The sequence below is a fragment of the Sander vitreus genome, chromosome 21, assembly GCF_031162955.1.
Source record: "Sander vitreus isolate 19-12246 chromosome 21, sanVit1, whole genome shotgun sequence".
In the NCBI taxonomy this organism is placed as follows: Eukaryota; Metazoa; Chordata; class Actinopteri; order Perciformes; family Percidae; genus Sander; species Sander vitreus.
The window spans coordinates 4,253,167-4,279,819 of record NC_135875.1 but is presented as its reverse complement, the minus strand read 5'-3'; the positions used below and the strand labels follow the sequence as shown (position 1 = coordinate 4,279,819).

At 41.3% G+C, this 26,653-nt stretch overlaps 2 protein-coding genes across 2 annotated transcripts; one reads left to right on the top strand and one right to left on the bottom strand.

Annotated features, from left to right (window-relative positions):
- Positions 1-853: 853 nt before the first annotated feature.
- On the bottom strand, positions 854-12,886 carry kctd2 (potassium channel tetramerization domain containing 2). The gene is made up of 6 exons (XM_078278692.1): positions 12,183-12,886; positions 10,533-10,641; positions 10,322-10,413; positions 9,702-9,797; positions 8,634-8,759; positions 854-6,988 (listed from the first exon to the last, which is right to left on the bottom strand). The coding sequence occupies exons 1-6, from the start codon at positions 12,540-12,542 to the stop codon at positions 6,959-6,961; spliced, it is 813 nt and encodes a 270-aa protein (XP_078134818.1). The 5' UTR covers positions 12,543-12,886; the 3' UTR covers positions 854-6,958.
- A 768-nt stretch (positions 12,887-13,654) lies between these two features.
- Positions 13,655-26,324, top strand: tubgcp2 (tubulin gamma complex component 2). The gene is made up of 18 exons (XM_078279573.1): positions 13,655-13,745; positions 14,104-14,264; positions 14,539-14,667; positions 14,979-15,155; positions 16,800-16,959; positions 17,162-17,369; positions 17,447-17,646; positions 18,148-18,337; positions 18,417-18,562; positions 19,662-19,842; positions 20,212-20,392; positions 22,400-22,572; positions 23,033-23,161; positions 23,247-23,367; positions 23,474-23,617; positions 24,844-24,960; positions 25,168-25,331; positions 25,887-26,324. The coding sequence occupies exons 2-18, from the start codon at positions 14,115-14,117 to the stop codon at positions 25,960-25,962; spliced, it is 2,646 nt and encodes an 881-aa protein (XP_078135699.1). The 5' UTR covers positions 13,655-13,745; positions 14,104-14,114; the 3' UTR covers positions 25,963-26,324.
- Positions 26,325-26,653: the final 329 nt, after the last annotated feature.

Below are 26,653 nucleotides of genomic sequence, written 5' to 3'. Positions count from 1 at the left end.
TTTGATAAGAGGACACATATGTTGTTTTGCTCAGTTTATATTAATAGAGGACTTTTTTTTTCAGTCATTTGTCTGCAGCTCACTCTTTGTCATATTGTGAACTTAAAATTGTGAATCGTATCCAATCGCGAGTTGGAAAGTGCTCATATTATGCTCATTTTCAGGTTCATAATTGTATTTAGAGGTTATATCAGAATAGGTTTAATTTTCAAAAAACACCATATTTATGTTGTACTGCACATTGCTGCAGCTCCTCTTTTCACCCTGTGTGTTGAGCTCTCTGTTTTAGCTACAGAGTGAGACCTCTCACTTCTGTTCCATCTTTGTTGGGAGTCACACATGTGCAGTACCTAGGTAAGGACTACTAGCCAGTCAGAAGCAGAGTATGAGGGCCTGCCCTGACAGTACCTAGGTAAGGACTACTAGCCAGTCAGAAGCAGAGTATGAAGGCATGCCCTGACAGTAGCTAGGTAAGGACTACTAGCCAGTCAGAAGCAGAGCATGAGGGAGTGCCATGCTAGCAGCTAGGCGAGCATTATAACGTGTTACAAAGTGACGGACGTTTGTCTCTGAAGTAAAGGCTGGACTACAATAGAGCTGTTTGGAGCAGTTTGTGAACAGTGTTTTCTGTTGGAGATGGTAAGTCCCTTTGGGGGGGACTTTGGGCTTTTTCACTTTGTAAACCGATTACATGCGCAAAAAAGATATAAAGGACAGGGAAAAAAGCCCAAAAGCACAATATGAGCACTTTAAGTGTATCATTACATCCCTATGTTCTTGATATAAACACTTCAGTATGTTCCTCATCTTTTGAAGTCAACAGTAAACGGAGCCAACAAATCAGTGAGCCACGTTGTTTAAAACACAGACACATTTTATGATAAAAACCAGACTGGGTTTTGTTAAAATTGTTACATGTAAAGAAACATCGGTAGACAAAATTCAAAAAATATAAAATAAATAAAAGTGAAACAAACAAAATCAGACAAATAAAATGTTTTGTCAGCTTCCAAACATTTTTCTCCACAGTTTCCGTTGACAATATTCACATTTGACATCAATACTGTTGATAAATGAACACAAAGTAACGGTTAATAGGTGACTTTTTTCAATACCTCTAAATGAGATGTGCATGTCCACAAACGCATGCAGGTGTTTACAGATTAACTGGCAACATGATCCATGGATTTAAAAAAAAAAAAAAAAATCTTTCTTCTGTGTGTTGAGCTGCGATAAACGCTTTTAAACCGGGGTTAGGAGCCAATCTGATTGGTTGGTTGATTTGAGTTTGAAGCTAGCTATTCTGTATCTGTTGAACGGACATGACAAAGATACAAAAACAACAAAGAAACATGTGAGTAGAGAACATGTCTAGTTGTAGACCAACAAGAAATCTACACCTAAAAACCACAGAGCCATGCCGTCCCTCTGCTCCCCCACCATGCATCACACACACGTTGCACCAACACAGAGGTCAGAATAAACCCAGTACACAGTACACATCATAATCTCTAGAACAATGCATGCTCTCGTGTTTTCACGTGCCCAAACAACAGACATATATTTTTCTTTTCTTTTTTTTGTGCAGATTTGTTAAGATCGCACATCATCTGTAGACTAACTAGAGCCTGTGAGAGTAAAAAGTAATGGTCAAAAGTTATTTTTTTGTTTTAAAAAAATGGGCGTTTTATTTAAAATGTTCAGATAATCACACTGCAGAGGTCAGTGGTTCCCAACCTGTTTGTGATCCTTTAAAATACTATCAGTCTATCGGCTGTGACCAGTTCAGTTCCTTTATTTACACAATTCCTCAAGAAGTAAAAATGTCTGGTAATTAACAAGAAATATGGTCAAAAGTGACAGCCATGCTAGCAGCTCTGAAAAGCTGTTCTTAGGCAAAGTGTTGCTTTGGGTTCAGTAGCCAACAGGCTGGTGTTTGGCGGGTATAATTGCTGCATTCATGTGGTGTCGGAATAATCGGAGAAATGAGTTCCAGACTGCGATAATTCACGTGAATGCGGTGAAGTCGAAAAACCACTTGGAAAGTTAGGGTAAGTCTGGTACACGACGTGCCAGAAACATGTCGGACCAAAGTTAACGCAGGGTTGATGTTAAAGGGGAACTATGCAGTTTTTTTTAAGCTTAATTTACCTTAACTGAACAGCTTCAGAGTCATTGGAATGGTTATATGACTTTTCTCGAGTTGAATGGTGGTCGTCTCGCTCCCCCCTAGCACCTGTGAGCGGAAAATCCACCTGTTAACTTTCGGCCGGCGAGCCGGCGGCCTCAGCGTCAGGAAGTATGGCGTGATATCAGGTCTCGCGATGTAACTAATTGCTTCACGGCACTGCACACATAAACCCATTCAGGAACCGGCTAACAAGGTAGTGATGGAGTTTTTCACACTGTCGTCATGGCTGAGCCGGCAAAAAAGAAGCAGAAAGCTAGGAGAGCATTGTCGGAGGAACAGAGGAAGAGGAAACAGCAGACTGACCGAGAGAGGAGTCAGACACGAGTAAACATAGACGCTGCCATGCTTTATGTAGATGAAGCTCAAACAACGAAACGACTGGAAACAGCCATCGACGTGTTGTTTAAGCGCTCTGAGCAATACAATACGACACGTCTTCTTTGTAGAGGTTGGATGTTGTTTCCACATTACGACTTAAAGCTCATGAACACACCCAAGTCAGAAGATTTACTTCCCAACTCGGGAAATGGGACGATCGGAGGAGCACGTGAATGCAGCAAATGTTTACCTTGCTAACCACCTTACTTTAGCACAAAGAACAGCTGAGGCTGAGGGCAATGTTAACAGTTTTGGAGGTATTTTATCATGAACCAAAGTATTGCACACATTATGAAAGTTTTGACCTCATGGTGGCGCTAGGTGAAGTCAGTAGGATTCATCCTCTGGGGACAGTGAATGTCTGCACAACATTTCATTGCAATAGTTGCTGAGATATTTCAGTTTGGATGATAGAGGCACGCTGCTAGCATGGCTAATAAAACACAATAATTAGAGGAAAGACTGAAAAAAAATAAGCAGGAATATGTTTTTTGTTGTTGCTTTCCTATCTTTTAAACCATCTTGTGAGTGATCTCGGACTCAACGACAGTTTGGGAACCACTGAGCTACGCAACCAAGGGAAGATATAACTGGGTCCACAAAGGTGACAGGTACAGTAAGTGCTTTAAAAAGGTTGATTACATACATCTAAGAATGGGATCATTAGAGATGGCTTCAGCATGCAACTCAAGGAAAACGAAGACGCCAACTGACGGCGAGTTAATAGTCAAATTGAAGTTCACTGAAGATAAAAGTAGAGGAGGGACAATCTGCTCTGACTGGTCTTCCTGCTGTCTATTGCTTCCTGCTTCCCTCCCAGTTTGGTAAAACACAATGCAACACCACCACCAGTGTTTACAGCAGATTGGTACACAATCTTGAAGCTCCAGGAGCAATAAGGGGCTGTGGGTGGAATTTGTGCAGATGGCACAGAGACAGCAGCTGGTAATCATTTTCAGTTTGTCGGTATCATAAAAACATAAAATAATGCAGGGGATAATGGATTTGTTTGGCTTGCCTCTCACTGAAACACCAACCACAGAAAACAAGCTAAAGACCGCATTATACATCATACCTCAGGGAGGTGCCTCCTGGCTTTTTTAAAGGTACGAGAGGCACCTTATGATAAAAGAGGGGAGAACAACTGTGCACAACACAGGTCAAAAGGCACAACACTGGACACAGACAAAGGGGAAACAACACCCAAGGTGCTTTGCAAAAGGCCCAGAGACACAACAAGGGAGAAAAAAAAAAGTTCTCCTCGATGAGACGTTTGGGCATTTTTAGCAGAGCTCACGACTCAGATTAGCAGAATAAAACTGCACAACACACACGCGAGAGGAAGAACTAAAAAAAACAACAAAGAAGAGGTCACGTCAAAGTTTAAGCTCGGAGGCCTGACTGAACATCAGGGACAAGAGCACAGGTATTTTTTTTTTCCTTCTCTCGCACTCTAATTTGTTCATGCTTGATATAACATAACTGCATCAAATATGTTCTTTATACAAAGAAGGGTGTATCAAAGTGATTCGAGATTTAGCTTTTAGGGACGGTGGTTTAAAACGTGAGTTCAGTCTGCAGGATGGGCGACGATGAGATGTTTCAACTCTCCGTCTGATATGTGTAAATATGGCTCAAACTTTGCATTAAGTTGCTCATATAACAAGGCTGCATATGCACCAGTAACAACATTATATTGGGTGAAGTGGTGAAACAATTAATCAATGAATTGGTTAGCCGATCGACGAAAAAATGCAGCCAATTAACCGGCAAAAAAACCCTTGCATTTGGCATTTTTTTCACAATTTTCTGACATTTTAAGAGTGGAGGTAAGATGGCGCCAAGGATGGCTTCCATGTCTCAAGCTCCTCCTCTACTTTTCTTTCTCTTCTTCTTTTCTTTTATTGTTATGGTGTCTATTTTACTGTATGTGTTATATTTTAGCTCACACTATTTTATGTTTGGATTCTCATTTTGTTTTATTTTTATACATATTTGATTGAGTATTGTCGGAGGGAGCCTGAGTTTTATTGACGGTTGTGCACATGATAAAGAACTTGATTCCATAGACTAAACGATTCATTGATTATTTGAAAAACAAGGGCCATCATGATGAAAACCATCATAAGTTGAAACCCTACAGTTTGGGGACGGCTATGGCAGCAAACAACGATTATTTCACGGATTACTTTCTCAATAAACCGAATAGTTTAATCTACAAAAAGTTTAAAATGTCACATATCCCTGGAGCCCAAAGACACATCTTCAAATGTCTCGTTTTATCAGATCAAAACCCCAAAGATAATACATTTATAATGATATAAAACAGAGAAAAGCAAGTTATGGTTGCAGATACATTTTCTGTTCATCGACTAATCAGTTAATTGACTTCAGCTTCAAGTTACTGCAGCTCTACAAAATGCACATTTGAAGTAAAAGCCAATTCTGTTTACTTGCACAAAGGTGCAGATCACCTATAAATAAATTTAAGAACACATACTTTTATATATTTAGCATGATAATCGTTAAGTCTCTATATAAATTCAGAGCTATGTGCAGCGGTTCAGAGGGATAGAATCAGGCTAGTTTATATGTATTTACACGTTGCTCCAATGTTGTTTCAAGTGTTTAAATCAGCACTATCACACTGCAACTAAACGTCAAGTATATTTCAAGAGAAATATACTTTAGCCAAGAAAAACAATGTCACATAACATCGGAAATAAAGGCTTTGCTCTGAAGCTCAGGAAACTGAAGCCGTGTGGCAGGTTCGCTTACAGTCTGTAAATCTCTGTTTACAGGCTTGGGTATCTCAGGGCTTTAAGGGGGAGGAGTAAAATTCCACTTGCGCCACACAGTTGCTACAAGTGCTGCAGAATGTAAGACAACACACAGTCATTAAGTTGAGGACCGGCAACAGAGGCAGCTGCAAAGTGAGTGAATATTGAGATTAGCACAAGGCCATGGAGAGAGGGGTGCTTTAAGAGGTTTGAGGCAGCATACAAATGGGCCACGGTCCAATCCAATCCACGCCACGCTTGTCTGGACAAAATGGCAACCACAGTTTTCCGCATCCCTAATTACAATTTTAAGATATGCAAGAGATCAAAGTAGGATATCTAAGAGAAAACGTTTGAGGAACACTACAGAAAACGTGCAGCTGAAAAAAAACCACTGTGATATTTCAGTCCTGGACAGAAAGCAGAGAGGCACTGCATCCACGTACTCACATCCGTGTTACCGGGCGGGAAACCTTCAGGACAACTGGTTACGAAAAAATGATATTTTCTCCCATCATTTAAATAGACTCACCCACCAAGAATATGTAAATATATGACAACTATGATACAGAAATCAGTAATTCCACCATTTGCATTTCATATAATTTCATCATGTAGCCTATATATATATATATATATATATTCCTCACATGCCTTGACAAATTACACAAGTGTAGTCTTTTTTTGAGGCATTGGTTTTCTTTTTTTGCGTGGAAATATCCTAAATTTTCTCCCTGGAGAGGGGGGAGGACAAACCAAAATCGAGCCCGGGAACAGGAAACAGGAGGAGTAGGATGTCATGATGTTCCGAGACAGGACGCCTGTTAGATGTTAGGTTGTCACTCGTTTAAGGTGTTTCTAAAGAGAGAGAGAGAGAGAGAGAGAGAGAGAGAGAGGAGAGAGGAGAGAGAGAGAGAGAGAGAGAGAGAGAGAGCTGCACCAGGCTGGCTCAAACAGAGCGATCGGACTCTGCTCCACCTCCTGGCTCGGTCTGTTGTGCCGCGACCCGCCCTCAGACGTCAGCCGAGGAGTCTGGGAGTGCAGAGAGCGAGAGTGGACGCGGCGAGCGTTCACTTCATTAACAGATTCGGTTATAGAGGCTCAGTCAGTGGAGTTGTGTTCATTTCTTTATGTCCTTGGAGAGTCCTGAGGAGCCAATATGTTTACGTGATGGTGATAACGATGAAGATGACGATTTATAGTAGCTCTGTGCTCGGCGTCCATCCACTCACAATAACAACGATAAGCACCGCAGTGACACTGCCCATCACTAAAGCTGCTATGAGGAAAGCCACTCACTTGTAATCCCTTTTAAACTTCCCCTGAAGAGCTCCACAGCCGGCGATGGAGGAGAAGACAAATCAGGGTGGCGTTGCAGCAGTGGAGGAGAGGGAGGCGTCGGGGCGCCCCCCCCCCCCACCCGCTGTGGAAAGGCACACCAGAGGAGGACGAGGGACGAGGGGGGGGGGGCGATGACAATAGTGAAGGCGGCGATGGTAGAAAGGAGGAGGGTAAACTCATGGATCGTGATGAAAACTGGAGATAATGTTCATGTTATTGTTTTGTTTTTTGTTGATAAAGTGTTATTTAGCTCTGCGTCTGCGTCTCTTTACATCCGCGAGCCTCGCTCCTGAAGGATCTGTGAGGACAGAAGGAAGAATACGTTAGTGAATGACACACAAGTCCCTTAAAATGTCCCAATTGTGCGAAGGTTAATTGACGCTGGTGTGATCAAGTCATAGTTTAAGTCATTTATAAAGGGGAAAAATAACATATATTTTCAGGTTCAAGCTTCTCAAATGTGAGGATCTTTAATATGATTTTAAGGTGAATGTCTTGAACTGTTTGTGGACCATTTTACACAATTTGTTTGACTTTTTTTTAAGACTAAACAATTATTAAATCAATCAACAGATTTATCAATAAAGACATTTGTTTTTGTTTCAGCCTTACTGCTGATATTTTATATTTTTCTGATTGTCAACAAATCTGTCCATCTGTCACATCTAATGTTCCTACTTTGAGTCTGTGGCTCTCAGGTTCCTACGGAAAATGTAAATCCTGAAAAACGGCTCACAAATATATAGTTTCATAAAAAAAGAAAAAAGAAAGCAGTTTCCTAAAACAGCTGGTCACAGAGGAGGAGGTAATAGTGCATTTGTCGGAGACTATTTTCACTGGTGAATTAATCCACATTTGGTGCTCTAGTTCAGTGTTTCCCAATCTTTTTCCCCTTCTCAGATTTCATTATTTTAAAGGCATGAAGATGTGAAAAATACCCAGTCCTCCAAAACAAAAGAATAAAGGGTAACACTTTACTTGAAGGTATCTACATAAGAGTGACATGACATGGCATTTTTTTCAAATACGCCGCACTTTTGCCACATAAATTGCCGATTTCCACGCAAAATATGTGGGGCTTGCATGATTTCATAATCCCCGCATTTTCGTTGCAAAAAAGTCACACATATATCTTAGCAGAAAGTTGAAAAATGTTGCGTTTGCTTCTCACTCAGCCAGACTCCCCTGTTGCCATGGGAACGTTATGAAGTGACGTAATTACGCGACGTGAACATCATTGAAAAGCTGCAAACCCCGCGATGAAGCCACGATGAAACCACGATGAAGCCACGATGAAACCACGATGAAACCACGATGAAACCGCAGTTTTTGCAAGTTCCCGCAATTTCATCGCATAAAATAGCATAAATATTCCGCATATTCCATCGCATTTGTCCAGAAGGACTGGACAATACTTTTTAATTCACTGGTGGTTTTGGTCTTTTCATGGGATTTGTTAACAAATAAAAAATAAAGGCTATGGTTTTGAGTAGAGATGTTCCGATACCGATACTGGTATCGGCTCCGATACTGCCTAAAACGCTGGTATCGGTATCAGGAAGTACTGGAGTTTATGCACCGATCTGATACCACGTAATAAAGCCCTAAAGAAAATCTACGTTAAAGTAGTTTATTTATGTTCTTTTTCCGTTATAACTGACTGTCAAACTGGATAATAAAAGAACGTTCTGGGGCGTTCATGTTTCACAAAGAGTTTAACCTGAGCCAGACCGACAACAAAGATAGAAATCATATCACATCCATACAGGGATCGTAGTATACAGCTGTTAAAACATAATAAAATATATGACACACTGGTATCAGATCAGTACTCGGTATCGGCCGATACGCAAGTTCAGGGTATCGGAATCGGTATTGGGAAGCAAAAAATGGTCTCGGGCCATCTCTAGTTTTGAGTGACTGGTGTTCAGCAGACGGCTCACCTTGGCCTTCTCGGTGGGCTCGATGACGATGCCGTTGGTGGAGTTGTTGAGTTCCCGGGAAACTACACATAGAAACTCGGCCTGGTCCTCGTTGCCGTAGTTATAAGAGGAGCCGATGCTTATGAGCTGAGGACGGGGGAAAAAAAGACGAGCAAAAAAAATAAATTAAAAAAAGCAAAACATTTTAACAAACAATCAGCATTCTGGGTAATATTTCTATTTCTCAAGCTTTCTCTCTCTGAGTTCCAGCTCCTCAAATGCGAGGAGTTTCTTATTTTCTCTGTTTTATATCATTATAAATTGAATGTCTTTGGGTTTTAGATTACTAGGCCAACATAACAAGCAATTTGAATTCATTTCCTGTTCACTGCATGTTAACAGCAGTGAATATAATGTTACTGATGGAAATTCAGCTTTGTTAAGCAACTTAACTGAAATAGATTTCACACGTATCAGATGAAGAACTGAAACATCTCGTTGTCACCCGACGTGCAGACTGAGCTCACATTTTATCACTGGGAGCTGATCACTTTGAAACACCCTTCTTTGTATAAAGAACATATTGATGCAGTTATGTTATACCAGCATTCATTTTTAGAGTAATTCTTTAAGCTAAAATGCACTCTCTGTCTCCAGCTTCTGTTGTGGTTTCAGGTGATAATAAAGTCTCTTAGAATATGATAATTAAATATCTTTAAGTTTGGGACTGTTGGTTGCACAAAACGAGTCACCTCCAGAGCCAAGGTAACAGGCTGGATTGTTTATGTCGTGGGCATTTTACACAAAATAATCAGCAAATTAGAAAGAAAACGAATCATTAGTAGCAACCTTGAGTGTGACCTGACGTATGACGCTAACTATCGGCACTTCAAAAACAATATTAAGGTTTGAGATCGATCCCAAACATGAATTAACAGGCATCCCAGTTTTGTATCTTCTAGTAAAAAATCTCTTAGAATTCAATGATATTACATATGTCTTAATAAAAAGTTTTAGGCCTTTCTCCAAACAGCAGCTTTGAACTACAACATGACGAGAGGAGAAAAGAAAAAGCTGTATTTTCTGCACCTGCTCAAACTTCCAACCGTCTGACATGGTTGAGACCATCTGTGTGAGTTCCTCCTCTTGGCACTGTAGTACTCGATACACATGCTTCACAGGACCCTGAGGGACGTAAACAAAACACACACACACACAGAAAATAACATCAATAATGTGCACACAAACACAAATAGCTATTTTGGTTATATTTGTACCCCAAGAAAGTCTTTTTTCTCTTTTCTGTGTTTGAGAGGCTTCCTTCGGGACGCAGACGTCACTGCCTATGCTGCAGGACACAGAGAAGAAGGGCAACCTTTGTCCCCAGGGCTGTCCATCTTCTAAACTCCCAACCTCCCTGATCCAGCATCCATTACCACCCCGTGCTCAGACTCAAAATTAAGAACTGCACCACAGCAACCTTTCTAATTTTGGTTTTTACTGACTTTTACTAGATTAGCACTTTACAACGGACAGCATTACACAATGCATTACCATGTACTTATTTATACATTTATTCGTATTTGCAACTTGTCTGTGAACTGTCCTTTTATGTGCCACTCTTCGTGCCTCCTAATTGCCCCTCAGGGACAAATAAAGTTATTTGAATTTAAATGGTGTACCGATTTATCGGCCTCTGTTTTCTGTACCTGAGATGTCCGGTTCTCGTTGTCCCGTATCCTCTCTTTAACCAGCCTCACCAGAGACGCAATGTTGTAGAACTCGGCTTCCTCGAGAACACCTGACATGAGCAAACAAACAATTGATCAATAGAGTTTTGTTGTTTGGTTTCTATTTTCTCTAAATGAATGTTCACTAACAGATATCGACTCTGCAGCAACAGGGATCAAAACGTTTTACCTTCCTCAGCCAGGTTTTTATCCATGATCAGTTTTCCGTGCCGAAGGTAATTCAGGATGGGGCCAAAGTATGTGGGGTCCCTGTCGATCAGGTAGGCTCCTGTCTCGTCCTGTAGGAAAAACATAAAGGTCAACATTTGTGAAGAGGAACGGTTTTGTCGTTACTTTGCAGAAATTGGAAGAGGGAAAAATGTTGAGTCCAATAATGTCCAGAAAACAAAATACAGAAAGGAGAAGAATGAGTTCATTCCATTAAAGGGAAACTTCTGTATTTTCCAACCCTATTTTCCCATGTTTTTTGTGTCTAAGTGACTGATGGAAAAAACTATTTTTTGAAATTGGTCCAGTATTAAGCAAGAACGCTTCAGTGGGCAGCGGCGAAACAAGCTGCAATGTAACGTTAGTGGACAATTGTAAACCTTCAATTTCCGTTCACTAAGTGCTCGTTTTGGCACTGACAGGCTCAGATTATTATTCTAAGTGTCTGACAACATTATGGAAAGGATCCCTAAAGAGATAGACCTGTTTGTTAAAGAGTAAAATCATTTTTGTTTAACCAGACACAGCTCAGAAATCTCCAAACTCACCAGACTCCATGTAAATAAACATGATTTTTTCACATCGTAAAACACACTTCATCGAAAGTCGACACAATCTAAATAAAATCAATCACTCAAAAGCTTTCTTGGTTTGTCTTTCCAATGTTCCAACAATCACCACTCTGGTTTGGTTAAAATTTGTCTATATGCTTGACGTTCCACTTCTGGGATTGCTCCATTGACCCTCCTCCTGCGCGCTTTGGAGGAGGGTCCGGCAAAGCGACACTAGGTTGAAATAAACCCTTAATTCACCCATTTACATGTGCAAATGTGCTGGCTAAAAGTAATGTTTATTTAAATGGAGTCTGGTGAGTTTGGCGATGGCAGTTTTGGAGCTGTTACAGGTTAAACAAAAAGGATTTTACTCTATAACAAAAAGGTCTAGCTATAAGTACAGTACAAGTATACTGCTGGGTAACTTGTGAATTACCCCCAGAGGATCTCTAGAGTTGTATCTTAACCTATAATAATACATCATCATTTTAAAAAATCGACTATATTTTGTATTATTAATCTGATTTTTTTTTAAGTTAAGTACCTCAAAGTAATTGAGTAAATGCTACTTTCCACCACTGGCCTAAAAACACATTAAGACAAATGGATAAATAACATGAAGGAAACAGTGAAGCTGGCTTCTAAGATCCACACATTTTACTGCATATTTACTTTTATTATATTGTCTGAAAAGTAAAGTAGGGCAGCAACTAACAATTATTTTCAGAGTCAATTAATCTGTTGAGTATTTTCTCAATTAATCGATTAGTTGTTTGGTCTATAAAATGTCAGAAAAGTTGTGAAAAACGTTGATCCGTGTTTCCCAAAGCTCAAGATGACGTCCTCAAATGTCTTGTTTTGTCCACAACTCAAAGAATTGCAGTTTGCTGGAATCAGAAACTCTTTACTTTTTTCATAGAAAATAAGTCAACACGATTAATCTATTATCAAAAATAGTTGCAGGTTAATTTAATAGTTGACAACTGATCGATTACTCGATTCATCTTTGCGGCTCTACTACAAACAACTCAATCGTTATTATGACTTTATGTGCTCACTTTGTCGGAGTCCAGGTCGGGGTCTTCTTGACACAGTCGGAACAGGAACGATTTGGGGTCCCGACACAGCGTCTGTTTGGTCGTGATGAAGTAGGTCCCACCGACGTTCAGACGAGCCCAGCGCGAGCCAGGCTTGTCCACCGGTTCGGACGGGGAGCTCGGGTTGCTCTTCGCCGGGAACCCGAACACTGTGCGTCCGCCACTGCCGCTCGACCCCCCGCCGGGACTGAGCTGGCTGCTCCGCGGCGGAGGAACCATGAGAGTGGGCGACGCCAGGCGCACCGAGCCCCGGACATCGCGGTGCTCGGACTGCTCTATGGTGGCAGTGCCGCTCTGTTCCACAACATGCAGTTCAGCCATGTTTTTTCTTCGTCTGAAAAACACACACAACCGCACGATTAGCTAGCTAACGACACACTGCGAGGAAACAATGTCTCCTAGCCGATTTGTAAACAGAGCGAGGATATTTTTCTCCGACGGGGTGGCTGCTGGCATCAGGGCGTTGCTGCTCACACTCGACCGCCTCTGACTCCGGTACCGAAGATTAAGACACGGATATGTCTCTCAAAGGCTGTACGATGTTAGCAGCATCGCGTTTAATCGTTTCTTCCCGAGATAAATTGCTCATTCTTGTCTATTCAAACGTTAATCAGAGAAAGGCAATTCTTCCGGGTTGTAACGTGATTACTGTTTACTTCCGCTGTGTCGTCATTTTTCAAAATAAAAGCAAATGTTTTTGTTAAGCTTCTCAAGTTTCAAGTTATTTGTCAGATGCACTTACAATTACAGAAGCAGTCATTGTCACTGAAAATATTGGGTTTCAGGCTCCCTCCAACAATGTTGATTTAATCTTTACAAAACATAAAATCACAGGTAAAAATTCGATGAGAATCTAAGACATAAGACATGAAATAGTACAAGTTAAAATATAGGGATGAATATATATATAAAATATATACATAAGCAATATGTTCTATTATATTCTCAAGTATATGTATTTTGAAACATTTAAAAGCAAATCAAATTAAATAAGATTCAATTCAAATCATTTAAAAATACAAATAAGTACAAAATACAATTTACTTTAAAAAACAAAACAACTATTTGTTTAATGTTACTTTAAAGAAGTCATTAAGATTACGATATACTTGATTGATTGATTGATTGATTGATTATTATTACACACAAGCCTAGAATACACTGGAGAGACGTGGGAGTGAGGGGGCTGCCCCTGACAGGCGCCCTGAGGAGTTTGGGGTTCGGTGCCTTGACAAGGGCCCTACGGACTGACCTACTGCCACCCCCTTTAAGAACATTGTCATTCTCATTATTTTGACAAAAGTACTCAGGATCTTTTTTTCATGAAATGGGCCTCCATATGGTTCTGATTGTGATTATCTGCTAATAAATTAAAGTTGTTATGTCAATATTTAACGGATGGGGGCAGTGTGGCGCCATCGCTGCGTGTATTACAGCAGCAGAAGAATAATCATTTTGACTAGTGGTGGGCGCGTTTGGTACCTGCTCTGTTAGCTGTTGTATTGAAGCAGACACGACTGTCAGGTATAGTGCTTGGTAGAGACTTGGGCTACACCTGTAATAAGGCAATTATTACTGAGTTACGTTGTTATAACTGTTCGGCGAATTGTTTTATTAGGGGTGAGCTAGCTACGCAGTTAGCATCCTCATAGTTCATTTTACCCGGGGCTGGCTCTTTAGCCAGTTAGCAAGCTAGCATCATATAACGTTAACTGTTGAGCTCAGCATCACTTTAAACTCTTTAAAATCGTTGGTTGAGACAATGCCTTAATGGCTGCATGTACTCAGCTCAGTTACGGGTGGTGTTTTGTCATTATGAGCCAATAGCCTGATGTTGATATGAGCTGTTAATGGGGCTAAGATACTCTTGTTGTCATTTCAGCTGGCTGAGCCATGAGTGAGTTCAGGATCCACCATGATGTGAACGAGCTGCTCAGCCTGCTTCATGTTCGGGGAGGTGATGGAGCAGAGGGCTACATAGACCTACTGCAGAAACACAGGACTCCCTATGTTACAACCACAGTGTCTGCTCACAGTGCCAAGGTGGGTGTTACCCACGTAGGAAGGCTTTAGTACACCTTTCAGGGCACGGAAATGTCCTTGAACATACAGAACTGACCATAATGTCATGAAAGTGATGAGTTTATGAACTTTTCCAGGCATCACTGGCCAGATGTTCCTGCAACAACTGGCAGCACACATTAGGGCTCTATTTAGACTCGTGCATATTTTGTTTTTCAACACCAGTTTGTGTAATATTTTCAGCTAAAGTTCTAACCGATTATTCTCTTTATATTGGCTGTTATGTTATTTTCAGGTCAAATTAGCAGAGTTCTCTAAAACTCCAGAAGACTTCTTGAGGAAGTACGAGGAGCTCAAGTCCAAAAATGTGCGAAACCTCGACCCTCTGGTTTATCTGCTCTCCAAACTCTGTGAGGATAAAGAGGTAATACGTCGTTAACAACCAGCTAATTGTATGGTTTTGTTTGTTATTACTTCAAATCAATTTATTTCACCCTTTGGTATTTTAAATGAGATTTTAAATGTTTTGTTTTTCTACACAAACAAGAAAACAGCTAATGTGACTAATATAAATAGAAAGAGAAGATTGAAACCCCATCATTAGGTGCTAGAAGTGGCTTAGTTTGTTGATTTCCCCCTCGTTAATAAAAGTTATAAATAGTATAGTCTTATTGAACCTTAGTAGTCAACCATCCTTATCCAATATCTCACAGCTTTGTCGTGATATTTTCGTAGACACTCCAGTTTCTGCAGCAGAATGCGAAAGAGAGGTCAGAGTCATCAGCGAACACAACGTCAACCACAACTACCAGTTACACTCTGCCTCAGACCAGCACCAAGATGTCCATGCAGGAACTGGATGAGCTGCGAAAGAAGCTCGGCAACGTGACGGCCAGCTCCAACGCTCCTCTGGTGAGCTTTTCTTACTCCGATGCAAACGATCTGAAGGTTTGGGTTGGCTCATGAAACTGTAGGATGTCAAGGTCAAGGTAACTTTATTAATACCCAAAGGTAGATTTGGTTTACAGTGGGTGTTGAGTGGGTCAGCCTCCCTTTACACACACACACACACACACACACACACACACACACACAATCACAATCAGCAGCAGACTGTAGGATGTAACGTGACAAAGGAGACATCATTGCTCATTACTAATAAAATACAATAAATCAATAGTTCCGCAGACAAAGAAAAAAATAAATAAAAAAAATAAGTTAATAAGAAAATAAATAAGGCAGCGGACCTGTATTGCTACTACTTATTTAATATACGTACAGCCACTGGATGTGTCATTGCACACGTCATAAAGGAAACCGATAGATATCAAACAAAGGCCTCATTCAACACTCTGAATTCCAGGAGAGACTGTCTGTCTGAAAATGTTCATTGTTAACCCCCCAATTAAACAATTGTTGCATTTTTACACTATCTGTGACGATCGGCTATTCACTCCGCCTTTCAGCGTGGCTGTTGTTGAACAGCTATAAACGCTTTTGATTTCTGATGTGATCGTACAAACTAGCTCTCTTCTAGCATGAATTTCATTCTTAGAATCAGGGCAAATATGTTATATTAATCTTGCCTGAAGACATAAGTTTTCACGGGTGCAACCTGCTGTTAAATGGAAAGTTTAAAGGTCTATGACATGGTGCTCTTTGGATGCTTTTATATAGGCCTTAGTGGTCCCCTAATACTGTATCTGAAGTCTCTTTTATATAGACCTTAGTGGTCCCCTAATACTGTATCTGAAGTCTCTTTTATATAGACCTTAGTGGTCCCCTAATACTGTATCTGAAGTCTCTTTTATATAGACCTTAGTGGTCCCCTAATACTGTATCTGAAGTCTCTTTTTATATAGACCTTAGTGGTCCCCTAATACTGTATCTGAAGTCTCTTTTATATAGGCCTTAGTGGTCCCCTAATACTGTATCTGAAGTCTCTTTTATATAGGCCTTAGTGGTCCCCTAATACTGTATCTGAAGTCTCTTTTATATAGGCCTTAGTGGTCCCCTAATACTGTATCTGAAGTCTCTTTTATATAGGCCTTAGTGGTCCCCTAATACTGTATCTGAAGTCTCTTTTATAGAGGCCTTAGTGGTCCACTAATACTGTATCTGAAGTCTCTTTCCCGAAATTCAGCTTTGGTGCAGAATTACAGCCACTAGAGCCAGTCCCACAATGAGCTTTCCTTAGGATGTGCCATTTCTGTGTCTGTAGCTTTAAATGCTATTGAGGAGGAGAGAGGGGGGGCAAGGTGGAGGGTGGGGGTGTGGCCTTGACCAACTGCCAGTTTGCTCGTTTGAAAGCCATGATGTCTCTCTCTCTCATGGGTGGGCAAAGCAGAGAAAGGGGAGGTAACCTTTCCCCTTATGACGTCATACGGAGAAGATTCCAGATCGGCCCATCTGAGCTTTCATTTTCTCAAAGGCATAGCAGGATACCCAGGGCTCGGTTTACACCTATCACCATTTCTAGCCACTGGGGGACCATAGGCAGGCTGGGGGAACTCATATTAATGTAAAAAAACTCACTCTTTGTGTTTTTGCCTGCAGCCTGCTGAAGTCACACGGAAGATGCTGAGAGACAAACACAACAAGAAGAACCCCACCCAGCCCAACCCCGTGTTTCCTAACTGGGTGTACGACCGTCCAGCTCTCCTCGGAGACTTCATCACCAGCCCCACCCCTCCAGGAGATTCAGCTGTAGCTATTGGTAAGCCAAAACATTTTAAAATAAATTTCTACTACATGCAGTCTGCTGCAAGACGTAGCATCAGTGACGTCACCCATTGGTTTGTAGACTGCTGTTTTGAAGCCTTGAGTTGAGAAGGGTCTGGTGTCAACCAGTCTAGAAACATCAACTAGATGTACTTGTACTTGGTGGTAGTATTCATAACGGGGTTGTCTGCGGCCAGGTACGATGCCCCTGCCTGCTCAGGAACAAGCTCTGGTGGAGGATCTGCTGTTTGTCCTGGTTGGAGTTGATGGGAGAGACATCACAGCTCAGCCTGTACTGGGGAGACAGAACCGCTCCTTCATTATCGATTCAACACTGGACATGTCTATCAAAGAGCTGGTTAACAGAATATTACCAGTTGCGTCGTATTACTCCACTATAACACGGTGAGTGTGTCATCTGTTCGCATACATTTATAACTGAGGACAGACGATTAGATGACGGTGTCATATTTCTTCTTCAGCTTCATTGAGGAGAAGTCGTCCTTCGAGTACGGCCAGGTGAACCACGCGCTGACGGCGGCGATGAGGACGTTGATAAAGGAGTACCTGATCTTGGTCACGCAGCTGGAGCACCTCCAGCGGCAGGTCATGCTGTCCCTGCAGAAGCTCTGGTTTTACATCCAGCCCACCATGAGGACCATGGAGATACTGGCCTCCATTGGTAAGAGTCTGAGAGAACATGAGTTTTGCGTCTTTGGTTCATGGGGATAGTTAAAGCCTTTTTTCCACCGAAATTCGTGTGTATACGCAGGCTTTTTAAACACCGGTAAACCTGCTAAAAATAGCCGATAGACACCTTTCCATTGCAGACAAAAGCCAGATGTTAGCGAGCCTAGGTGGATTGTTTGGGAAAGGGCTCATTTTGACCACTTGAGGGCGCTCTGAACAAGGTTTAGAGAGAAACTACAACACCAGCAGTTCGGACACAGATGTTGACATCACATCTGTTGTATTTCGTCAGTAAACAAGTCAAAATGAAACCAATAAGTGTTGTAGCATACGGTGATGCTTTACTGTTACTTTCACGACCGAGTTTCTAGAAACATTATGTTTCTTCCTGAAGATAACCGCACTAACCAAACTTTTACCTTTTGATAGCTTTAGATAGCTAGTACGTTTAAAAAAAAAAAATACAATTATTTTCCTTCCACTAATTTCACAGCGTCCTCGGTAGATAAAGGAGAGTGTATGGGGGGGTCGACACTGAGTCTTCTTCATGATCGAACCTTCAACTACACGGGTGACAGCCAGGCTCAGGAGCTGTGTCTCTACCTCACTAAAGCAGCCAGCGTCCCTTACTTTGAAATCCTGGAGAAGTGGATCTACAGGGGCATCATCAAGGATCCATACAGGTACAGTTTAATCTGAAAAGACGCTTTATACCACTGTATCTGCTTTGTGTTCAAATCTGATGTTTGTGTGTCCTCGCAGCGAGTTCATGGTGGAAGAGCATGAGCTGCAGAAAGAGAAAATTCAGGAGGACTACAACGATAAATACTGGGATCAGAGATACACCATTGTACAACATCGGATTCCCTCCTTTCTACAGAAAATGGCAGACAAAATATTAAGTACAGGTAAAAAAAAAGAAGTGAATGTTAAACATTATAAGAGCCTGTATATGTGTTCATATTATGCTTTTTCCCTTTCCTTTATTGTGTTATATATATTTTTCTTACCATCTCCAACAGAAAACACTATTCACAAACTGCTCCAAACAGCTCTATTGTAGTCCAGCCTTTACTTCAGAGACAAACGTGGTCACTTTGTAATACACGTTATAATGCTCGCCTAGCTGCTAGTGTGGCACGCCCTCATACTCTGCTTCTGACTGGCTAGTAGTCCTTACCTAGGTACTGTCAGGGCACGCCTTCATACTGTGCTTCTGACTGGCTAGTAGTCCTTACCTAGCTACTGAGCATGTGCGACTCCCAACAAAGATGTAACAGAGAGAGATGTCTCACTCTGTAGCTAAAACAGAGAGCTCAACACACAGGGTGAAAAGAGGAAACAAAACTATGGTGTTTTTTGAAAATTACGGCGTGTAAACCTATTCTGATATAACCTCTAAATACAATTATGAACCTGAAAATGAACATAATGAGGTCTTTAAGGTAAATGTTCACAGGGAGCGTCATTTCCACGCTTCCCATTCACTGTCTGTTTAAGCAGCCATGCAATGCATTCCGGTAGCGTCGTCGCAAACTTCAAGAGACGGGGCGCAGAGTTGCCTGCTCCTCATTTGCATAGAGTTAAGGTCCAGGCAAATCAGAGGCCCCTCTCAACCCTTTAAACTGACCGTCAATCTAAAATGAAGACCGATTCAGCAACTGCATAACTTATTTTTTGCATAAAATGTTTTCAGAAACACTTTTTAGTGAACTATTTTCATAAAATAAAAAGTTTCCAAACGAGCCGCCATGTTGGTCAGGTTTGAAATGCGGGAGCAGACAGCCCAACGAGAAAGCATTCGTCCAATCAGGTGCAGCCTTTGCGGTTGTCGGAGGGTGTAGCCTGTTTTCATTGGTCATTGAAGAGAAACCGATAACTGCTAGTGGCAAGACCATCAAGCATCCAATGCAGGGAAGTGGGGCGATTCCTCCAGGCAAAAAAAAGGCCACTGTGGACATGTTCCTTAAGACAAAAGATTTAATTCCCTTCTCTGTTGTTGCGTAGGGAAATACCTCAATGTGGTGCGGGAATGTGGCCGCGATGTGACGTGTCCTGATGCTAAGGAGGTCCTGTACACCCTGAAGGAAAGGGCTTATGTGGAGCAGATAGAGAAAGCTTACAACTATGCCAGCAAGGTCCTGCTGGCCTTCCTCATGGAGGAGAAGGAGCTGGTTTCACGCCTGAGGTAAATAGTTAATGGTATTTGTAAGTAATTTATAAAGATTGAGTGACAGGAAAGATAACGGAGTGAGAGGATGTGATGCTGCAAAGTTTGTGTGTTGAATTCAAAAGCCCTTTTATTTCTTCCTATAATAATGACATAAGCTCCTTTCCAGAGTCAGAAACTACATTAATAAAAAGCTTGGCTAAAAAGTCTTATGTCTAGATTTAAAAACGGAAATGGACTCTGTGTAAAAGAAAGTATTTTCTTTTAATTTGTCACCCGTCTGTAGTTGTTACAGTTGGACATTAGGCTTGCATGTTCATAATCTTTGTATGTAGTGATTTACTGATGTACTTATACAACTATATGGGCCTGTGTTTCTCTTATTAGATCCATCAAGCACTACTTTTTGATGGACAAAGGGGATTTCTTTGTGCACTTCATGGACCTGACGGAGGAAGAGCTGAAGAAGCCGGTGGACGACATTGTTCCTACCAGACTAGAAGCCCTGCTGGAGCTGGCTCTGAGGATGAGCACAGCCAACACAGACCCCTTCAAAGACGACCTCAAGGTGGGTGGAAATAAGACTATAAAGCTCCAGACTATGTACTCAGTAGGGGTGCACGATATTGACAAAATGTGATATTGCGATATCGATTATGAATATTGCGATATCGATATTAATTTCGATATTTTTAAACCTATGTAAAATTACAAAAGTTATGGGAAAATACAACACAAGGTTTATTTCAGCTGACGGTCATATTGGACTGGTACAAATGAATAAATAAATAAGGACCATGTCTACAGAACAGGACATGTTTTACTGGTTGGACAGTATCAAATAAATAAATAAAGAGAACAGGACATGTTTTACTGGTTGGACAGTATCAAATAAATAAATAAAGAGAACAGGACATGTTTTACTGGTTGGACAGTATCAAATAAATAAATAAAGAGAACAGGACATGTTTTACTGGTTGGACAGTATCAAATAAATAAAGAGAACAAGACACAACTTTTCTTTTGCTTCTCTGATTCGTTCCGTTTTGTTTGTTTGTTCTGTCACTAGAGATGGTCCGATACCATTTTTGCTTCCCGATACCGATTCCGATACCTGAACTTGCGTATCGGCCGATACTGAGTACTGATCCGATACCAGTGTGTCATATATTTTATTATGTTTTAACAACTGTATACTACTATCCCTGTATGGATGTGATATGATTTCTATCTTTGTTGTCGGTCTGGCTCAGGTTAAACTCTTTGTGAAACATGAACGCCCCAGAACGTTCTTTTATTATCCAGTTTGACAGTCAGTTATAACGGAAAAAGAACATAAATAAACTACTTAACGTAGATTTTCTTTAGGGCTTTATTACGTGGTATCGGATCGGTGCATAAACTCCAGTACTTCCTGATACCGATACCAGCGTTTTAGGCAGTATCGGAGCCGATACCGATACTGGTATCGGTACATCTCTAAATGTCACTCTGTCTAAATATGCACACACGTGGTACGCTCCATAGGGTTTGTCACGTGGTGGATGCGTGCACTAACATGTGCAAGTGGCACGGTAACTGGCCAATGAAACATGATTAGGCCTGTCACGATAACAAATTTTGCTGGACCATAAATTGTCCCAGAAGTTATTGCGATAAACAATAATATTGTCGTTCCGAGACCATTTTCATCTAATATAATGATAATGGCAAAATAATGCAGGTACACCTTTTCAAAGATCAATAAACTTTTATTTCTAAAGAATATTTAACACTGGAACTGGAAGACATTTTAAATATCCACAATATGTCTTTGATCTCCTTTAGTATGTCGTCTTTCACGCTGTTGTACAGCTGTGGAATGGCCGTTTGTGACACGCATGTTCTCCCAGGTAATTCATACTGGCTGTCAAATGTTTGCAGCATTCCTCGAGTGTTTGTGCGATAGACTACAGACTCTGTACTACATTTAACAATTATTTAACACTAAATATTACATTTAAATAATATATAATTAATAAATGAAATCTATCTGTATGGCTATCTGCCACATGGCGAGTAAATGTTTATAGCTAAATAGTTCTGTTTTTCAGTCTTCATTTTGGCGAAGGTGCAGCTTCTGCGCAAAAATGATCAAGCTCATTTTTTTATCGTGTGATTAATTCATTTATTGACTATCGTGACAGGCCTAAACATGATCATTACAGCGTTTGAAGCGGGCTCTAAATCAAACACAACTAAGCCAGACAGCCAACGGACGGGACGCAGCGTTCCACAAAATAAACAAAATATTGCATACTTATCACGACACTTTTGATGTAAGTTTATCGCGATAACGATATTGAGTCGATATATCATGCGACCCTAGTGCTCAGTAAACTTCAATGGACTAAAACTGCCAGAGTTAGACGGACCAGCAGAAAAAAATGGACAAAATCCCTGGAAAGTAAATTCAAATGGATAGGAATTACCATTCCTTCATCATTCCATTACTAATCTATTAAGTCTTCCTTCACTCGCAGAGCGATCTATGAGTAATGCTGTTTCACTTAAACTTCCGCTCTTCTTTTCACAGATCGATTTAATGCCTCATGACGTCATCACTCAGCTGCTGCGGGTGCTGGCCATCGAGACCAAACAGGAGAAGGCCATCATTAACGCGGAACCAACAGACGCGGCCCTCAGCGGGCTGGAGGCCTTCTCCTTTGACTACATCGTCAAGTGGCCGCTCTCACTCATCATCAACAGGTTCTGCCTGTTGATTTGATCTTATTTATACGTTTCATATTGTTTTCTTAAAGCTAGAGTGCACTCTACTTTTACATATAAAGGAGACCAGGGATGGTGTCCCGCGTGTCACGTTTCCTAAACTCAACCGTCGCTCTCTTCTTTTCCTAAACCAAACCCGTCCGCTGTATACTGCGCTCAAAATGCGTGCAGATAACACGCCACTTGGCTTTTGTTTACGCGATAACACCCCACTTGTAGACTTAGCCTGTATGTTTACGTCCGCTGTATACAGTGTAGACATACACGCGGATAGCTCAAAATGCGAATAATAACACGCCACTTGGCTTAAGAAAGTGAGCGTGCATGTTTACGCAAGCAAGTCATGATATCACGTTGCTTTTAGACAGGACTTTGTAACTTTTGAAAAGTAAATCTATAAATACATTTTTAAAACATTTCATTTGACTTCATTTTCCAGGAAAGCCCTGACGAGGTACCAGATGTTGTTCAGACACATATTTTACTGCAAACATGTGGAGAGGCTGCTGTGCAACGTGTGGATCAGCAGCAAAGATTTCAAGCTGTACTCCTTACATTCTGCCAAATGGTGAGTTGACGTCGAATTTAAGGTGAATTTATGTAACAAAATCCAGCAAAATGTCTCTCACTCTGTTCAAACTGCATGCACGCAGGTTTTCTGCTGCATTCGCCCTCCGACAGCGCATGCTCAACTTTGTGCAGAACATCCAGTACTACATGATGTTTGAGGTGATGGAGCCCACCTGGCACATCATGGAGAACAACCTGAAAACAGTGAGTGAATGAGCTCTCTGGCCCTGATCACTCACTGTTATCTTAACGGAAACACAGCCAGCTACACCATTTTTTGTGCTTGACCGTCTGTCTTCTCCTTCTGCAGGCGTCAAACATCGATGACGTGCTTTGCCATCACACCAGCTTCCTGGACAACTGCCTGAAGGACTGCATGCTGACCAACCCTGAGCTCCTCAGGATCTTCTCCAAACTCATGTCTGTCTGCGTCATGTTCACAAACTGCATGCAGGTTTGTTGACAGGATGGAAAAGAGCCGCTTGTTTCTGCTCTTGGATCTTAATCGTTTGAAGTATTCATATTGCATTTCATGTACTGCTTCGATTAAACACAAGATTTGTACAGAAATGATATAGTGAAGGGAGTTAAAACCAGGCCCCCAGGAAGTGTGCTAGGCTTTGAAGCCAATTTGACATAGCAGCCAAAGGGAGGATTTACAACTTCCGTGTCCATCACGTGAGGCCACATGATGGACTATAGGCTTATAGACTTATGGTGTAAGAGACGTCCTTAAATCAGTGGATCATTTTTTTTAAGGCGTCGCGACCTCCGCACAATGAATCGTAATCAGAATTTGATCCATTCTGTCCAATAACATTTCGAAAGTCTAGAAGAGACAGACAATAAAATCATTTCATCCAAATTCAAGTTAGCGGAGCGCTACACTCGAAGTAGCTGGCTCGGCTGGCGGAGGTCTTCAGTGCGCCTGCTCCGTGGACCCCATAGCACGGACGCAGCGCTGATCATCCTGGTAATTTCTATACAGAAAGTTTAACTTTTTTGGCTTAAAGGGGAACTATGCAGTTTTTTTTAGCTTAATTTACCTTAACTGAACAGCTTCAGAGTCATTGGAATGGTTATATGACTTTTTTCAGGTTGAATGGTGGTCGTCTCGCTCCCCCCTAGCGCCTGTGAGTGGAAAAACCACCCTTGCAACTTTCGGCCGGCGAGCCAGCGGCCTCAGCGTCAGGAAGTATGGCGTGATATCAGGTCTCGCGATGTAACTAATTGCTTCACGGCACTGCACACATACGCCCATTCAGGAACCGGCTAACAAGGTAGTGATGGAGTTTTTCGCACTATCGTCATGGCTGAGCCGGCAAAAAAGAAGCAGAAAGCTAGGAGAGCATTGTCGGAGGAACAGAGGAAGAGGAAACGGCAGACTGACCGAGAGAGGAGTCAGACACGAGTAAACATAGGAGCTGCCAAATATCTATTCTGAAGCTGTAGGGGGGGCTCTATAGAGAAACCTGCCAGCAAAAAGAGAGAAAACAGCCAAGAAATGGCCAAAACTGCATAGTGTCCCTTTAATGCAGCACTGAGCAACTCTCATAGGAATGAACGGGGCTTCGTCTCAAACGCTGTATCCAGGTTTTATTATACATCCATAGTTAAAACCTGAAAAGGAAACTAGCAGATCCTCGTACTAAGATGTTTTTCTGTTCTTGACTGTTAAAGCGGTACACTCAGAGCATGAGGTTAGACCGCCTCTCCCTGGAACAAGGGACCATGGACGGGCCTCCCACTCGGAGCGAACATGCTGAGGAGGCAGAGAAGAAGAGGCTGACCACAAAGGTATTTCCAGAATGCTCATCGCCAGGCCTGCACCCATCGGAGAAACAACTAGACTGGGAAATGTGAACATGTGTTGAAAAGCTCTTCAACATAGCATCCGAACCAGAAAATATTCCAACTATTTAACAACTGGTGCATGAAAACAGCTGCAGCTTTTGTGTCTCAACATGTCTCAAGTAACATGTCTGTGTTCTTTGGCTGCTTCAGTTATTAGCTGAGCACGCGGACATCCTCCAGTCAGACGCAGGCTTTGAAGCCACCATCAGCAAGTTTGACAGTAACTTCAGCATGCTGCTGCTGGACCTGCTGGACAAGCTGAGCATCTACAGCACCAACGACTGTGAACACAGCATGATCAGCATCATCTACAGGTAAAACACTTTTGTTTTTGCATGTAATACTCTGACTGTAACTGTACAAAAGTGTTGCCAAAATCTCCCAGATACGGGCGCTGCCGTCTTGTAATTTTGAAGCCAGAGACTACACAGTAGTGATCGGGCGGTGGAGCCGCAGTATCAAAGTCCCGCCCATATAGCCGGCCCGACCAATCGACCAATGAGTCAATCCCAGCTGTCAATCATGACGTTTCAATCCCTTTTTATAGCTTCAAATAACTAATAAAAACCAAACGTATCAGAAAAACTAATGCTTGAACAAACATCGGCGTGATCAGAACTACCTAAAATGACAGAAACCATATTTGGGAGAAATTAATTTGACGTGTACTTTGATTATTTTGTGGTTTTTTTTTAAGTAAAGCAAACCAGTTTGTTTTATTTATTTTTTCTTACCATCCAATTATTGGTTTTCATTTATTTCCGACATGATGCAGTATAGATTGAGTTATTGTAGAAAATCCATTACTGATTTGATATTTTTGTAAATGACTTTGATCATTTGCTAACTCTGCTGTTACGATTTCACAGGCTGGATTTCAACGGATTCTACACCGAGCGGCTGGAAAGGATGGCCATCGAGCGGAGTCAGAAAGCATCAGTGTAGCATGTTGTGTCTTTGTGTGTATTAACTGTCACCCAGCAATAAAATGTCCTTTCCTCATGTCTGTCTATCACTCTTAACAGCCAACCGCCCAGACGATTACCATACAGACACTGGCTGTTTAAAAGTTCTGATGCCTCAGTGTGTGTGTATATATTATATATTATGTATGAAATGTAGAGTTACAGTGTGATGTTTGCAGCCTCATTTCAATGATTCAAATTGTAAATTTTAAGAAATGTGGAACTAGTATGTTTATTCTGCTTTGAAAATGAAAGTCATGGCACTCCTTATGGGTAACTTATTGTACCTGTACAATGAAAATGTAGGTTTGTATTCATTAAAACAAGACTTTACTGAATTAATTAAGACTCTGAGCGTCTGCCTAAACTAAACATGGTTTATCCCAGCAAAGAGGTAACCTTTAATATAAAGAATGTTTTAGAAACGTTCCCATTAGGAATAACATTTCGGGGAACAGAAGGTTATTTTTTTTCAAAATGTAGTATGAACGGGATAACCGCTGGAAGATGGCAGTATGGTTGATTTATAGTTTTGAAATGTATTATATACATTAAAACAAAAAGCAACATTTATAACCGTTAACCGAGTCAGTGAGCTTCAACGGTTCAGTACTACTTCTTGGTCTAAACCTTTATACTACTAATACGGTGAAATAAATTCATTTATTATA